This window comes from Alligator mississippiensis, chromosome 6, assembly GCF_030867095.1.
Source record: "Alligator mississippiensis isolate rAllMis1 chromosome 6, rAllMis1, whole genome shotgun sequence".
NCBI classification, from domain to species: domain Eukaryota; kingdom Metazoa; phylum Chordata; order Crocodylia; family Alligatoridae; genus Alligator; species Alligator mississippiensis.
In genome coordinates, this window is record NC_081829.1 from 53217844 (window position 1) to 53235616 (window position 17773).

General features: G+C 42.4%; 1 protein-coding gene across 1 annotated transcript in view; it reads right to left on the reverse strand.

The window, feature by feature from the left end:
• The window catches only part of CTNNA3 (catenin alpha 3), a 1574321-nt gene that overhangs the window by 508278 nt on the left and 1048270 nt on the right, over positions 1-17773 (reverse strand). The window contains 1 exon segment of the mRNA XM_059729874.1: positions 6984-7140. Within this exon segment, the coding sequence (XP_059585857.1) occupies positions 6984-7140 (157 nt within the window).

The window sequence follows — 17773 nt, forward strand, 5'->3', positions numbered from 1 at the left end:
ACAGATCCAGCCATTTTTTGATGCCCTCCTTTTTGCAGGGTTGCATGCATGTGCACCCCTGCAAAAAGTGCTGCTGACATTGCCAGCAGTGCCTGCGTGCAGTTGCCGCTTGCCCCCCATCCTCCTCACCACTGACACTGCCAGCAGCATCTGCAGGTAGTCCTGCCTAGTGCAAGGAGAATTTTCCTGCCTAATGCAGGGGGACTGGACCCAATGATCTACAAGGCCCTGTCCAGCTCCTAACAACCTATGAACCTATGAATCCGTGGTCGCTGACCACCAGTTGCTGCTTGCCAGCCATTCTCCCCACCCATCACCAACAGCACTGTAGCTGCCTGCAGGAGCTCGCTGCTCACTACCGCCATGCTCCTATTGCTGACAGTGCCACCACCACGTGTGGCAGCTCACCGTGCTCCCCCCAGCCTCCGGGGACATGCGGCATTCATGCCAGCATGAGTGGGGAATAGGGTGTGCTGATTATCTAAAAATTATGGTTAACTGAGAGTTATAATCAAGGAACAGTGCTTGTAGTGCAAATAAATACATTACAGTATAACATACCATATAAAGATGTCACAGGAGACAACAGGAGGGGGACACGACAAACCAAAAAAATGAAATAAGAAAAAAAACCACTTACCCGCAGCAGGAGCTGTAGCAAAGCAAGAGCAGAAGGAGGAACCCACATGGCTTGTCAGCCACATCTTTATTCAACTGAGACCGGCCGGTGACGTCATCAGTAATCACCTTTTTCCTCCCAAGGTGGAGAATTACCTTGCATTTTTTGGTGTTAAACACCATCAGGTTCTCATCCACCCATTTCCTGAGCCTGTCAATGTCAGCCTGGACCACCCTCCTGTCCTCAAGTGTGGAGGCTTTACCCTAGAGTTTGGTATCATCGTCAAACTTGCCCAGTCCACTTCTGGTACCAATGTCTACATCGTTAATGAAGATGTTGAACAAAATAGATCCAAGGACAAAGCCTGGAGGGACCCCACTGGTCAAAGGGGCCCACAACGATTGATGCCCATCGACCACCACCCTCTGGGTCCAACCACAGAGCAAATTCCCCAGCCAGTGGATCGTGGTGGACCTGAGGCCACAGTTAGCCAGTTTTGCCAAGAGGTGATCATGGGATACCAGATCGAAGGCTTTTTTAAAGTCAAGATATACAACATCAATCTCTTCCCCTTGTCCAAGTGATAGGTCACCTGGTCTTAAAAGGAAATAAGATTGATCAAACAAGACCTACCTGCAACAAACCCATGCTAGCTATCCCTCAGGATTTTGCCATCAGCCAGTCTGTTGAGAATGGCTTTTTTTTTAATCTTTTCTAACACCTTCCCCAGGATACAGGTCAAGCTAATGGGCCTGTAGTTTGCCAGATCCACTTTCCTCCCTGTCTTGAAGATAGGCACCACACTGACCTTCTTCCAATCTTCAGGCACTTCACCAGAGTGCCAGGAGTTCTCAAAGATCCATGCCATCGGCTGAGCTATGATGCTAGCCAGCTCCTTGAGAACCCAGGGGTGTAGATTGTCAGGGCAGGCTGACTTGAAGGTGTCCAGCCTCTCAAGGTGTTCCTTCATGAGGTCAGCATTGATGGAGGGCAAGGAATCCCCATCACCTGGGCCTCCCTGTCTCGTAATGGGCAGGGGCATCCCATGGGACTGGTGAAAGGCTGATGCAAAGTACCCATTTAGTAGGTTGGCTTTTTCCTGGGTGTCAGTCATCAGTTGTCCCATCTGACTTAACAGGGGTCCAATGTTGCCCTTGCTTTTCCTCCAGCTCCCCACATATCTAAAAAAGGACTTTTTATTACCCTTGATACTAGTGGCCAGTTGGAGTCCTGTTGCAGCCTTGGCTTTCCTGACTCACTCCCTGCAGGTCCTGACCAGTGCAGAATATTCCTTCTTGGAGGTGGATCCCATCCTCCATCCTTTGTAGGTCTTTCTTTTAAGATACAGGAGATCCACTAGTTCCTTGCTGAGCCACGGGGGCTACTGTGCCCTTTTTCTGCCTTTCCTCTGAGACAGAATAGCCTTAGCTTGTGCATCTAGGATCGCTCCCTTGAGGAGCAACCACTTTTCCTGTACTCCCCTCTCCTTGAGGTTGCGGTCCCTTAGGGCCTCACCAACAAGCCTCCTGAGCTTGTCAAAGTCAGCTTTCCTGAAGTTGAGGACTTCTGTATTGCTGACTGACTTGCTATCTTTTTGGCAGATGGTGAAGGTGATCAGCTCATGGTCACCGTCACCCAGCTTCCCTGCAATCATTAGGTCACTGATGATGTCATCCCCGGTTGCCAGTACCAGATCAAACAGTGCTTTATTTCTCATTGGCCCATAGAATTCTTGTGTCAGATAGCGCTCACCCACGCATGAAAAAAAGCTTTGCAACTGCTCAAATTTGGCTGAGTGCTCTTCCCACGAGAAGTCTGGGTAGTTGAAGTCTCCCATGACAATCATGGACCTGGCGCATGAGGCCTCAGCCAATTCCCTGGTGAACTCCTGGTCAAGCTCTTGATTTTGGGTGGATCCCATCCTCCATCCTTTGTAGGTCTTTCTACACCATTGTGTGCCCTGTGCCATGTTCCCCATGGATTTTAACCTAGAGGGTCTCCAGTCATCCACCCTGGTTGCCAATATCAGCTTGCAGGGATGCATAGCTCTCCTTGACATAGAGAGCTACACCCCTGCCCCTTTTGTCCACTCAATCCCTCATGTACAGGGTATAGCTGTCTATACCTGTGGCCCAGTCATGGGTGGAGATCCCCCCAGGTCTCCCTATGACATCATAGTTATTTGTGTTAAGCAGGAGGACAAGTTCCTCCTGTTTATTCCCCAAGCTCCTGGCTTTTGTGTACAGGCACACAAGTGTCCCTTTGTGGGTCCTTGCCTTGCCTAAAGTTCATTCCAGGGCTTGGGCAGGGGTGGGTTGCCTTGAGTGCCTTGGCCTGCTGGCTTTGCAAGGGTTGCTCAGTGGGCCAGCAGTGGTGGTAGTCCCCCCATCCCCCAGTGGGCTTAGTTTAAAGCCCAGTACAGCAGGTCAGCCAGTCTGGCTGAGAAGAGCCTCCTCCCCAGCAAAGAGAGGTGGAGGTCATTCCTTCCCAGCAGCTCACTTCCTCCCTCACCAAAGAGTGGACTGTGGTCATGGAAGCCAAAGCCTTCCCAATGACAGCAGCACAGCAATCTTTGGTTCACTACCTCAATCCTCCTCTCCCTCCTCAGCCCATAGCCCGAGACTGGGAGGATCAAAGAAAACACCTTCTGTGCCCCCAGACACTTTAGCCCTGCTCCTAAATCCCTGTAGCACTTCATGACCCAGCTGGGAGCACTCTGAGCCATGTCATTGGTGCCCATATGGATAAGGAGCATAGGGTAGTGGTCAGTGGGTTGGAGGAGTTTAGGGATTCTCTCTGCAATGTCTCAGATATGGGCTCCTGGGAAGCAGCAAACTTCCCAGGCGAAGGGGTCGGGGTGGCAGATTGCCCCCTCAGTTCCCATCAGGATGGAGTCTCCTATGACAAACACTGTGCGTTTTGTCTTAGGAAGAGCAGGGTGGGTAGCTACAGTAGAAACTGTGTTGCCTGCGGGAGATCTGTGGCATCATATCATCTGGATAATGGGGCTCCCTCTGCATCCAGAAATTTGGCAGTGGGAGAGTGGTAGCACTGCTCCCCGCCTCAGTTGCCAAATCTCCATACCCATGGGGAGCCTCAGGCCCTGCACACTGGATACAACACCTGATTCCAGTGTTCAGGGCTCAATGGTGGCAGCACCAGGCCCCAGGACCAAATCTTGGTGTGATGGATTGGGAGGAGGTGACACCGGACGACTGGGACCAAATATTGGCATGTGGAAGATGAAACGAGGCAGTGCCAGCCCCCAGGATCTAATTCTGGTATGCAGTGCTGGATCCCCAGACCCCAATCCTGGAGCACGGGGCAGGGAGGGGGCAATGCTGGGCCCCACGACCTGATCTGACCTGCAGAGAGATGTATCCAGCTCACAGACGGGCTCCAGGGCACTCATATGGCCTGCAGGACCAAAAAGTTAAGCACAACTGTATTACAGTATTTTATCATATACCACCAGCCACCAAGTAAAACACACACCTTGTGTTTGGAAGGTAGAATGTTGGAAAAAGTATTTTTCCAGTCCTGGCCTAGAGTTGGATTTTTTATTGAGAGTCAGTCCTGTAAGATGGCTGCCAACTTCTTTCTGGGACAGCAAACAGGAGAAATGTAGTCCAGCATTAACATTTTCACAGCCGTGCTCAAATTGGCAACCTTATTTTGCTGCTCATTTGGCTCTCAGCCAAAAGCTCTTGCCAACTTGAGTGTCTGTAAGAGCGTTAATACTGGACTCCACCCCTCTTGCTTGCTGCTGGAGAGAGATGCTGGCAGCCATCTTACAGAAGTTTCTCCATGCATCTATTCCTGCACTCTTCAATTCCAACAAAGAAAAATCAGTTTCCCTGCTTAAGATGTGCATCCCAATTTTTGGAGACCTGATTTTTTTTGGAGGACAGATGCACACAGTACAACAGTGGATATGGCATCCTCCTGTAACCTACATTTTATATAGACTAACATAAATTAATATAATTTCAGAAGCTGAAATGTTAGATAAGACTATTTTACTTGCATGAAATCTATTTTGCAAAATCAATTAATGCAACCCAAATCAAATGAAAAAGTTGTAGTAGTATATGTTTCAACAGAATAAATACAGTACACGTTTTTAACGGAAGCCCGCCAAATCATTTAAATATTGTAGACTGATGTTTTAAATCAAGGGTTCCTAACATACATCTCCCAGGCTAATGGGGTCTAGAGCCACTGAATCCAATCTGTGGAACTGGGGACTTTCTACTCACCTTGCTGCAGCCAGAGAGCTTTGAATGTGTCATACCACAGCTAGGCAGTTTGGGAGAAGGAGGGCTATGCATGTACCATGCCACAGGTGGGGAGCTAAAGGGGGTGCTTTGTGGGTGCTACACTACAGCTGGATATAGAAGGGTAGAAGAGGTAGCAGAGGGCCAAATCGGGAGCACCACCCCAACTGAGACCCAAGCCAGCTTGATCCAGACCGTGACTTCAAGACCTTGCTCTTTTAAATCTATGGAGGTTTTTTCCCTTTTTATTGAATGAAACTCTACAGTACCATTAAAAAGATTGCTAAGATGATTATAACATTAGACAACAATGAAAATCATATATTTTAATGCCAGAGTGTCAGAGACTCTTTCAAATAGTTTTGTATCTTTGACATCATTCCGTGGCTTCAGCATTAATAACACCTTAGCAAATATTGTTGGCTTAAAGTTAGAGCTGCTACTGTTGACTGTAAGGGAAAAAAAACAGCCTGGAGGCAGCAAAGCATTCATTAACTTTACTAACATTTACTATTTACTTGTAGGGAAAAGTCATTGTTCAGCTTGTTTAAGAAAATGCAGATTTTCTCTGTATCTTCATTTTGTCCAGATGTGAAATAACTTTTTGCCTCTAAACACAATTTTTAGGGAGCAGCGTCAGCATTCCAATACCAAGAAGAGTGTTGCTCGTTCATGAAAATTTTGCCTCTAAACAGTTCTAGTTCCATAGTCACTGGATCATATCCAACAAAGACGACAAATAATTTAAAGAAGCATACAAGCTGCCTTATGACAGCCTGTGTATTCAAAGAAACAAACCTGAATTGGATAAATGGGCATAGTTCTGAAGTCATGTATATTTGTTATATGCTTTTGCAATTCCACTAACATCAGTGGAACTATCCTGGCAAAGTCCAAAGCAATCCTTGATCCTATGTGCTGGACTTACCAGGACAGCTAGAGAATAGTACAACACACATTCACTATAAAAAGAGAAAAGTACATTTTCCCTGACAAAAAAATGTATAGCTTCTGGAGACTGCTGGAAATGTGGAACTGTTACAGTATATGTTCAATTTAGGGTGTACTTTAAGTATATCTTAACACGAAAGCAAAGCTTATGTGATATGAAAATATTTTTGCATGCCTCATTGGGAATTTTTGTTAAACAACAGTAACTTATAATGCATCCAGTTTTCATTAAGCTCTAATTAAGAATATGTAAAAATTGCGACCAGCTCCTGACCCTAGAACATTTCTGTGTGTGGCACAATTCAGGAAAAAGAGAAAATATAGTTGATTTTATAACAAATTTGCATCCCCCACCAAACATGAAAATCCTAAATGCTCAATAAGACTTCTTTACCTCATGACATTGTCCATTTAAACCATTATGACTTTGGGTTTGTTTGGGTGCTATACTTGGATTTATTTTTTTTTAGGGGGAAGGAGGGCAAAGCCATGTTTTGACATCACTTATATAAAGATGACCAATGTTTGTATCAAAATGATATTCTAGAATATTTTTTTAGAGCCACACCAGACTATGCTGTAGGAAAAAAAACAACAACAAAGTTTGGGAAAGGTTCAGGAAATAAAAAATAGTGTTTTTATTTCAGGGTTACAAATATTCATAGTTTATCACATGCCCCAGGATATTTGGTGTTTTGAATTCAAGTATCAGGTCAAGGAGAAAAGGATTTCTTGAGAACCTCATCTTCCTATGTTTTTTAAAAGAGAAAAAAAAGAAAGGTTCTCACTCTCTTGGTTGCTGAAATAACTTATCATGAAGTATGAGCTAGGTGAACCGTAAAAAGTTTAAAGAAGAAAAAATAAATCTATTTATTTTGTTTCAGTCTCATGACTTTTAAGTAATTATTCTGTTTTTTAATGTTTGGAGTTGACAGTAGCATTCTCTCCATCCTAATTTAACCTGTTGTGTTACGACATATTACGGTTACTTCTTTTAGGAAGTAGAAAATCTTAACACAAATTGATCTCCCATTTGTTTATTATTGGGTTATAAGTAAAAATGCACTGAATGCAATTTAAATAAGTTTACAAGAGAAAATAAAAACCAGCTAATCATATTTTGAGAATTAGCATACCTGATACAGCAAGAAAATCATCAATACTTGTTATGTCATCCACAGCTTCTGTGAAAACATGTATATGATTCTCCCATGTGCTTTTGTACATGTCCATGTTGTTTTTTAACACCTGGCTTTTTGGCCTGACAGAAAGAGCCAAAGCAGCATTGATAACCTGCAGAAAAAAAAAATTACATATTAATTTCACCTGAAATAACTGAAATGCATAAGCTATTATAAAATAGTTTTTCTTTTTAAGCATTAAAGTTATACAATCTTTATGTATAATTCACAGTGGGAATACTAGCATGATACTTTTAGGTCAATAGCCCTGTTGAGTTCTTGGATTTAAGTTTAGTTGTAGTATAACTAAGGAGGATAGCAAACAAACCTTTCCTTTTTTAAATTGACTTAGGCAATTCTATTTAGTACAATGCCAACCATTTTTTCAGGCATTAATACAAAGAAGAAAATCTCATTCTATTAGGTATTAATAAAAAGATGCTTTTTCTACCTAAACTTGTTTTGGGTTTATAAGACTATCAATAGTGATCACCTACATTCAAAGGGAAGCAACATTAATTCTTTGAACATTAGTCCAAATGGATCACGCAGACAAGACTGAATATGCTTAACAACACTTGTTACAACTGTATAAAAGTTTAAACCTGCTTTTTCTGAACTCTGCAGACAAAGGAATGGGAAATTTGCCCCAATAAACAATGAAATATTCATAGTTTGCCATCAGAAGCCAACCAATTTCTAGCACTGAGAGACACCATAATACTGGATTTTAAAATTGTTGCCCCTTTCTAATGCCATTATAACTCCCCTATCAGTTGATTAGTCTTCTCCCCGATGCAACTTTACTGAAATCATATTCATTACTATTTTATACATCAAATTTATACATATTTCTAACCATTCATTTTAAACTTATCATTCTCCTTATACTATATTACCCCCCATTGAGCAACAATACCAGACAGCAACTCATAGATTTGAAAGCTGATATCTGATGCATACGAAAGAGAGATATTACCACTGTACTGTATTTGTCAAATACATTAATCACACTAGAGATTAAAGTAAAAAAATGTCAAAACACAAAACTGCTTGAGGGATAAAACAATATAATAAATCATACCTTACATCACACTAATACCCAGCATTGGCAATGTACATCATGGAACACACATGACTGGAAAAATATTCTCTAATCTACTCTACTGTGATCATCTGGTTGGAGGAAAATCTGGAAACTGCAAATTTTCTGGTTCTAAATCAAATGCATATGCCTTCTTGCTGTCTAATCTTAAGCGGATTTCTTAACCTTGAAGTGAAGCATAAAAATAATTTACACTAAAGCTGGTAGGTAGCTTCATTCCCTTTTTTTAGTGAGTTTCAGTATTCTTTTCCCTAGACATCAAGAACTTCTGAGATTAAAACAAAATACATATAACATTATCATCATTACTATTATCAATATTCAGGAAAAAAACCCAGAATCCTGAAATATGCTTTTGGCCAGAAAAAGTCTCCCATTTTACATGCAAATACATTCCAGGTAGAGGTAATTTGATCAAAAAATAAAATTACAACATGCTACAGTAACTCAACTAGAAGCAGAGAAAAGTATATTACCAATGTATGTGGCCTTATGTACAATATAGCTCTGACATATTATATAATAGTACATTAGGGAAATGATCTTATAGAACACTCAGTAAATGAATAAATGTTAAGAGATGCTTCTTATGCACTTATGATAGAGTGAAGATATCTGGATCACTTAATGCAATTATTGAACTTTTATTTGAAGATTACTGATTTTTTTTCCAATGAAAACATTTCTACTTTGATTTCGCAGGGCATGTCCAGATGAGCACACACGTGCCTCTTGCCCTGTCTCAAATCCCTTTAAGAGGGGGAAGAGGCATGTGTAGGAATGAAAAAATGTTCCCCGTGCTGCAAGTTTCAGCACCAGGGCTCAAGTGCCAGTAAGTAAGGGGTTGGGGGGGGCTGCAGAAGGGGGGAGAGGACTATGGGGGGGAACCCACTCCCCATCCCTCCCAGCCCCCTGAGGCCCCCAATCCCTGCCACCCCACCCCAGTATCCCAACAGTAAAAAACAAAACAACCCCCCCCAGCACTTACCGGCAGTTCCAGCTGCCATCAGGGTCACTGGGGGCCCACCCAGATAGCACGGGGCAGAGGGACAATCCCAGCAGCCCCAGCCTGAAGCCTCCTGCTTCCTGCTTCCCTGTGCTGCCCAGGAGGCCTCTGCCAGAAGGCCCCAGAACTACCCCCCACCCCCGCAGCCCCTGCTTCTAGGGTAAGTAGAGGATTTTGGGGGGGGTTCTTTTTTTTTTCTTTTTTTTTTTAAGTGACAGTGCCTGGGGTTGGCTGGGCAACCATGGGGGCCTAGGGTGCAAGTGGGGGATGGGGACAGGCAGGGCAGCAATTGGGGGGGTCAGGGGAAGAAAGGTGGGGCTGGGTGAGGCAGCCATTGGGGAGCTGCAGCAGCTGGTAGAGGATGGGGCTGGGTGGGGCAGCAATCGGGAGGGTGGGGTGAGTCATGTGGGCCTTGCGGGGGGGTAGCTTCTATGGGGGCCATTTGGCCCCTGTTGGGGGTCCGTAACGCCTGTGTGGGGGGCATAGCCCCTGTGAGAGGAGCACAAATGCATATACATGAATTCATGAAACTTGTATTTTCAGTTCACTTTATTATTATGATAGAGACATGGTAGGCTTCCACATTGCTTTAACACTGTAGATATATCTATAAAACAGTGCCCAAATGATCGCTGTCTCTGTCTCACTCTCTCTTTATAGTGGTGGGTTTTTTTAATTGTGGAGAAACGTGGATTTTGTGGTATTTTACAAAGTGACTTTGAGATTCTTTTTATCAGGGATTTTTCAGTTTTCTAATAGGGAACACCACAATTCCTGCTAGGGAGGCCAGTGGCAGGACCCTACCTGCTCAGAGCTGGCACCTTGGATCCAGCTGGCTGTGGCTGACCTCCTGGCCAAATGGGGCCAGGAGGACATGCTTTGACAGTTCAAAGCAGGCCACCACACTGGGAACATTTTCCAGGCAATAACTGCCCAGATGGCCGGGCGGGGGGCACACATGGCAGTAGTGCCACACAAAGGCCAACTCTGCAACCACAGCCCACTGGCAGCTGGCCCAGAGGGGCAGATGCCTCTACTGGCTGTACAGTCCCCATCCGGGTCTGGCAAGTGTGCAGCAAGTCAAAGCCAGGCAGCAGCCCCCACTGTCAGACTGCTGCAGTGGGTAAAGGGTGCAGGGAACACTCAGGGCTGCTTTTGCAGTCCAGATGGCACAAGGGGTAGTGTTCCCACATACCAATTGGTTGGGTCCCAGAAGCTCCTGAGAGTGAGTAGACTTGAGCTACTTGCCAGGACAGATTTTTATACTGCTGGGGACAGCACAGGTGCTGACCCTGGGCTCTAGATTCCCCTGGCAGCAGATCTGGGAGGAGCCAGGCAGGGTTATTTTGCCCCAAGTGGCACAATTTGCTCCACAACAAGTTCCTGTAAAAGCACATACAATGAGGCAAAAAGCCCCAGCTCAAATTTGCACCAGTTCTGTTTGAGCTTCTGCAAGTGCACGTGCTTGCATGTGTGTCTGCACCCACTATTGTAAAGCAAATTCTACAAGAAAAACTTGCAAATGGTGAAAAGGGGGATTTTCATGTGAAATGTGAATCCCAACTTTCCCTTTGTTCTCTTGCTTATTACTTCAAGTTTCTGAACAGAGATATTTTTGTTTGTTTCTATACAGCATACTTTCATAAGCAGTTAAACAATAAATGCTTATCAAACTATTAAAACATTGTGAAACAGTTATACATTTTTAGAAAAGGTACCTCAGCTTCTACTGAGTGCAAAAAAAATGTATGCTAAGGGAAAGAAAGCCAAAAAACTGAGTAGTTAGTCTGAAAGATTCAAATTTTTTTTTCAACTCATCACATCCTCTGTTTACAATTCAAGTATTAGCCAATAATAATATCCTGATCTGCAGGATTTTACTATCAGTCAGCCCAATTTAAAAAAAAACTTGTTGAACCAAACACCCTGACAAACACCTTTTGTTTTTTAAGTCATCCATAAAGCTGTGCCAACAATGGTCTGTCCAAGACAAGTGCAGATGGAACCTTAACCGACTTCTCTTTTTCCTTTTTGACTATAATTTGATTATTTAAACATGCTTCTAATTCCCCCCTCTATATTTAACACACTACTTCAGCACATGTCTGTTGCTATGGGTATAAACAGATATCACCAAATGAAGCAAATTATCTGTGATGGGATATGTTAGGGTTGGGCCTCTACTGCCCTCAGAAGTGGCTGGGGCCTGATCTTGTGGGACAACACTTGAGGAACTGTGCTGCAAACAAAAGAACCCCAGGTTTCCCACCTAGCAGAAGAATGCTAAGGATTCCATGGCAGACTAACTAAACAGTTGGAAAAAATGTTTTCAAGCTTTCAAGCACAAACAGCCTTCTTTTCAAGCATAGGGAAAGTCTGCTGGTGTTTTGTGTATTTTCCTGGGTGGAATAGAAGCCAGTATGTAAAATGCAGGTCTGTGAAAATGCAAATGTGTGGCAGCAAAGGTCAAAGGCCATGGGAAACAGCAGGTGTGAGACAGGTAAGTGGGAGAAGGAAAGGGGGAAATGTTGACCTGGTGACAGAATGTAGCTGGTAAAATATAGAAACGTTACCTGGAACTATTGGATGGAAGGCAGGTTATAATGTCCCATAAATCCAATGTCTACATTTAGTCCATGATTTTTTGTATCTGGTAGATTATGAAGTGAAGTTTGTAGGCTCACCTGTGAAAGGTATTTTGTAAATTCCCTTTGAGGATTAGAACTGAAAGATTGGAGAGAGGGTGGTTGTCTTATGAGAAGTGTACATCCAGAGGTAATTGGCTATTTTTGTCTTTGATAGATTTCCTCTGTGTGTTAATTCAGGTATGCAGTTGCTGTTTGGTTTCTCCTACATGTTTTCCATCAGGGCATATAGCGCACTGGATGAGAGATATTACATTTCTGGAGATGCAGTGTAAGATCCAGGAATGATGATGGTTCTGTTGTGGGGTGTAATAATTGTGAGAATGATGGAGATGTGGTGGCAGGTTTTTCATTTCTTGCCCTAGCATAATCTGGATCCATTAGGTGTGCTTTGGGCCATAGGAAGTTTGTTTCTGGTGATGAGGATGGTGAGGTTCGTTGCTTGTTTAAAGACTAAGATGAGTGGTTATGGAAAGATCTCTTTAAGAATTGGGTCTCCTTCTAGTATAAGTTGCAATTGTTTGAGGATTTTCCATATGGGTTCAAGAGAGGGGTGATGTGGGGTTTCTCCATTTGCAGACATACACCCGGACTTAGGATGCATCTCTGAAAATGAGGAAACCCTGAGCTTCCCTAGTAGCAGACTAGTGCCCAGGGATCCCACATTTGTAGACACATATGCTCAGGGAATCCTAAGTGGGACACCTAGACAGGCACTCCCAGGGCTTCAGGGACTTAATCCTGTGTGCTCCAGGAATGGGAATTACTGGGGCATGCAGGATCTGGTCCCTGAATTCCCAGGAGCACCTGCTCGACTACCCATGTTTTCTTGCATTAAATAAAAAGATGGCCGCAGCTATATAGCAGCACAAATTCATACTATTAATGTCATGGACACAAATTTTGGGCCCTTGTGGTATAACAAAGGGCTATTTGTTTGCATGGCCTTTGTGCCACCATGAAAAATACCCTATCAGTTACACAATCCTATCTGATACACCCTGCTAAAATTCCTAAAAAGACCACATTTTTATATTTAATGATCTGACAATGGCTTTCTTACATACTGGTATGCTTCTATCTTTAACATAAAGCAGGGGTTCATAGATTTCAGAGACATTAGGGCTGGAAGGGACCTTGCAAGATCATCTGGTCCCGCCCCCCGCCCAAGGGGCAGGAAGTCTGCTGGGGTCAAATGATCCCAGCAAGATAAGCATCCAAGTGTATTTTAAAAGGTGTCCAGAGTAGATGCTGCACCACTTCTGGGGAAAGTCTATTCCAGACTCTGGAGACTCGGATGGTAAAGAAGTTTTTTCTTACAGCCAGCCTAAGACAGTCTTCCCGGAGTTTGTGACCGTTAGACCTTGTCCTCCCTTGGGGTTCCCTGGTGAACAGATATTCTCCAGTTCCTGGTGCATACCACTTATATACTTATAGGCTGCCACTAAGTCCCCCCTGAGCCTTCATTTCTTCAAGACGAAGAGTCCCATACCTCTCAGCCTTTCCTCATAAGACTTGTTCTCTTGTCCTCTGATCATGTGCATGGCTCTCCTCTGGACTGTCTCAAGCTTCTCTACATCCTTCCTAAAATGCAAAACTGGATGCAGTACTCCAGCTGCAGCCTCACCAAAGCAGAGTACAGTAGGAGGATAACTTCCTGGGTCTTGCTTGAGATGCATCAATAGATGCAAGTCAGGGTTTTGTTTGCTTTGCCGGCTGCGGCATCACACTGGTGAATCATGTTCATGTTGTGGTCAATCATGACCAGCAAGTCCCTTTTAGTCATGGTGCTAGTGACTGTAGCACTTCCAGGCCTGTAAGTATGATGTGGATTCCCCTCCGCACCCATCCCCACCCCCACATCTTCATTGCTAGAGCGCGTGTATTTCTGTCAAGGAATACACTTGATTTAAAATGTACACATTTTTTGAGCTTTAGAACAAAAGTTCTCAGATCTGGGTTCCTACAAGTTCACCTTACTAGTGTTCCTGGAGTCCAGCAAGAGTACGAAAGACAGTATAGTAATGGAGAAGGAAGATCTAGAGAACCAATATTTTATATATGATGGCTAATGCCCAAAAAACTAGTAAAAGGGAAAACAAGTAATTTAGCATCAAACAATCCACAACTAATATTTAGAACATAATACCACAAAGCAGTTGTTAACTTAAAGGTTGCTCATGTGTATTTTATCACAACCTCACAGGCACTAAGAAGCCACAAGTCATGTTAATAGTCAAGACAATACAAATTTCCAAGGATAAATCCACCACCATCATTACACTCACTAAAATACCGTGTGCAGTGCTGGGTTGTTAATTTGCATTATTACATTTTTTTCCAAATATTGAGACTCATCTTCCAGTCACGTATTAATATGTTGATATCCCACTGCCTTTAAAGCTTCCTGAGTCAGTGGACTGCTTAAGCAGCAGATTTAAATTTCCATTACACTGCAGTGGCTCTAAAGAAGGCTGTATAGCACAGACTCTTTTTGCAAAGAGTTAACGTAGATCATTGAAGAGGTTGTTAGGGGTTTTTTTTATAAAGATAAGTGCTTAGCATTTTTATCTGTTATAATATTACCTTTGGCACTAAACAAGCACTTTGAATAAATATTTCATGGAAGGTATGACAGGTACAGAATAGTACATTATGCTAATACCAGCCTTAACTGCCTTCTATTTTCCTCAGTAAATGTAATAATTTCCTTTGCTCCTGTATCTTTATTGTTATTATAATATTAATATTCTTTAAAAGCAGTAGTGTGATTTCTCTTGATAACAAATGTTATCTACTTTGTGTAACTCAAGACCCCAGTAAAACATACTTGGAATATTGACTCTTAGATTCTGAGAGTTGCTGCTGAAACTAGTGGTATTCTGTTCCTTATCCCCATTTTTATTTATTTTCACAACCCCTTTCAATATCCACATTAAGTTTTCTTTGCTAAATTATCTATTTAATTAGTCTCGCTTCAACAGGAAGAATAATGTAGTTTCCTTCTGCTGAGGCACATTTTATTTGATGTGACAATTCATAGCTTATGGTGATGACCTGTGATTTACAGCCTGAATACTCATTTATGTAAACTATTTACTTAAAAGGGGCAGGGTCTTGTAAAAAAATTCTCTTCATTCTCTCCCTCTCCTTAAATATATCCTTCTTTTAGATTATGCAGGAGCACATAGTGTTCTCATTAGTACCCAACACCCTCTAGGTCCCTGTACAGGCTAAAAACCCCAGAGCACAGCTTAAGAGAAAGCAAGACTTTAGTAATGGAAATGCCACAACATAGTACACTGGATTTGTAGTGGTTCTGGCGTAGCTTCTACTTCTCTGCCAGCAGACAATGCACCCTGTGTAACAGACAAAAGATGTGCTACCGTGGAATCAGGAATCTTTTGTGCAGCCCAGATATTTTAATCCTTGATCCCTCTGACTGGGAAATTATATTGTCCATAGTTTCTCTCTACAGAGCACAGATTGTACCAAGAGAAAACTTGGTATATTGGGGGTTTTTTTAGTTATTTTAAATATTGAAAGTCAAATGTCTTCTGTTCTGTTCCCTCATTATTGGCTTAGGATAGGATTTATGTCACCAGCTGTTGTTTCATAGGTACAGTCCATAATGACAGGGATTACTGCTTATATGATTCATCCTACTGTACCCTTGGCAAACTTTTCATTAGCCAGAACACAATGAATCATGAGAAGGATGAAAAATGTTTAAAATACCAAGCAACAAAATAAATAAAAACAAGGAACATTCCATATTTGTGCCACTTTAAACCAAGTCCTTATAATATTCCCAAAATTATATCAAGAAAATGTGCACTTAGGACAACACAGAAAGATAACATCAGTTCTTGGGACACAATGAAAAGAGTGTGGGGGGAAGAGGAAAAATAAAAACACCCAAACAAACCAAAGATAAATATCTCCATCAGAGCCACTTCTATCTTTGAGAGAAATAATCAAGACAAGGCCTTCTCATCCTGCAGACCTTTCTGTCTGGGAAGCACAGCAATAATACAGTCATGAATGCTAAAGAAAACCATACACCGGTTAGTAAGGTAACTTAATGAACCAATAAAGGTTCATACATTTGCAATGGGAACATTACATTTGGTATTGGTCAGCTGCTTATTAACTCTGTGTAAGTCACATATTTAGTATAGGCAGGGCTAAGAACACTGCTTATTATTAAGACTGCATACTTTCCACTATAAAAAAAATGTATTCACTTGTTTATGACATTGCCATAATACAGTTTATATTTCATTTGAAACTTGAATTACTTAAAACATTTCCAAAAACAAAGCTACGGAAAATGTTTTGCCTATATAAAGGTATTCTGGCTACAATGTCTTTGAAGTCCTAGTAGTTCCACGCCCAGGGTAGCTGTGACTCCAGTTACAGTAGTGCAGTCAGCCGTTGCTGCAGCAGTGGCTATTTTTGCAACCCTTTCCCCAAAAAGGACACCCGGGGTGTTGCCCAGGCCATGCACCTCAGTTATGCTACTACTCTGAAGCAAAGCTTTGAAGTTTGACATGGTAAGAGTCTTTGTGCCAAGGATATGCTTTTTGCCAGCCCCATGAAACCTGCCCAAAACTGAACAAATTATAAGCCTCTAAAAATTTAAATTTGTACATGCTTAATTAAAAAAAAAACTTTTTACATTTTAGTAACCAATTCTCTCAATATTTCATCCACACTGGAATCAGCCTAGGGCTGAGCAGGATTTTACTTGCAATTGCATCTGTGTCTCTTATGGGCTGGATGCCTGTACTAAGAGAGATTGCCTCTACTTCTCTCTCAGTGACCTGCCTGCTGAGCCTAGGCTGTTATGAAAAAAACAAGGGTGTGTACACATGTACTAAGTTGACTTCAAATAAGGTGAAATAACTAAGTTGACTTAACTAAGTTAAGCATACACATGTACAGCTCCTTGACATGGTAGCAACCGTCTTGTGAGCTAAGTCAACTTAACTAATGTGACTCAAGATAATATACCTTGGGTATATTTGTGACACCACCTACTACTAAGAACTACAAGAAGATCCTACTCCCCTTTTCACCATGAAACTCAAAAATACCATCAAATAATTTCCATTAGAACTACAAGAAAAATTACAGACCTTGATCCCCCCACTACCTTACCCAGGGACTTTTTACATGCTCCCTAAAATCCACAAACAAGGGAAACCTGGCAGAATTATCATATCCAACCATGGAACACTAACTGAGGAAATAACAGGTTTTGTCAAATCAATCCCAAAACTGCTTGTCACCCAAAGAGCAAGTTTTGTCCAAGACACTACGGACTTTCTACAGAAACTTAAAAACATAGACCACCTTCCCAGCAACACCCTCCTAGTCACCATGGATGTTATCAGCTTATATACCAACATCTCACACCAGAATGGTATCCAAGCCTGTCTTACATACCTATGAGAGCAAGATGATAACTCAGAGTACATACCCAAAGATATTACTGACCTTATACACTTCATCCTCACACACAATAATTTCACTTTTAATAACCAACACTTCCTCCAGACCATGGGCACATCTATGAGCACCAAAATGGTCCCACAGTATGCCAACCTTTTTATGAGTCACCTGGAAGAAGAATTCTTTAAGGACTGCACCACAAAACCCTTACTATGCTTAACATATATTGATGACATATTCATCATTTGGGCTGAAAACCTGCAATCTCTGACTGAGTTCCATCAGAAATTCAAAAATAATCATCCCTCCATCTGACTGTCTCTTGAATATTCCAGCACCAACATCTCCTTTTTAGACAGATGATCAGTATCCAGAATGGTAAAATACAGACCACGTTATACAAGAAACCCACAGAACAACATGCACATATGCACAGAAACAGCAATAACCCTAAACACACCAAGAAAGCTGTGATATACAGCCACGCCCTCAGATACCACCACATTTGCATTGAGAACACCTGGGATTGCCA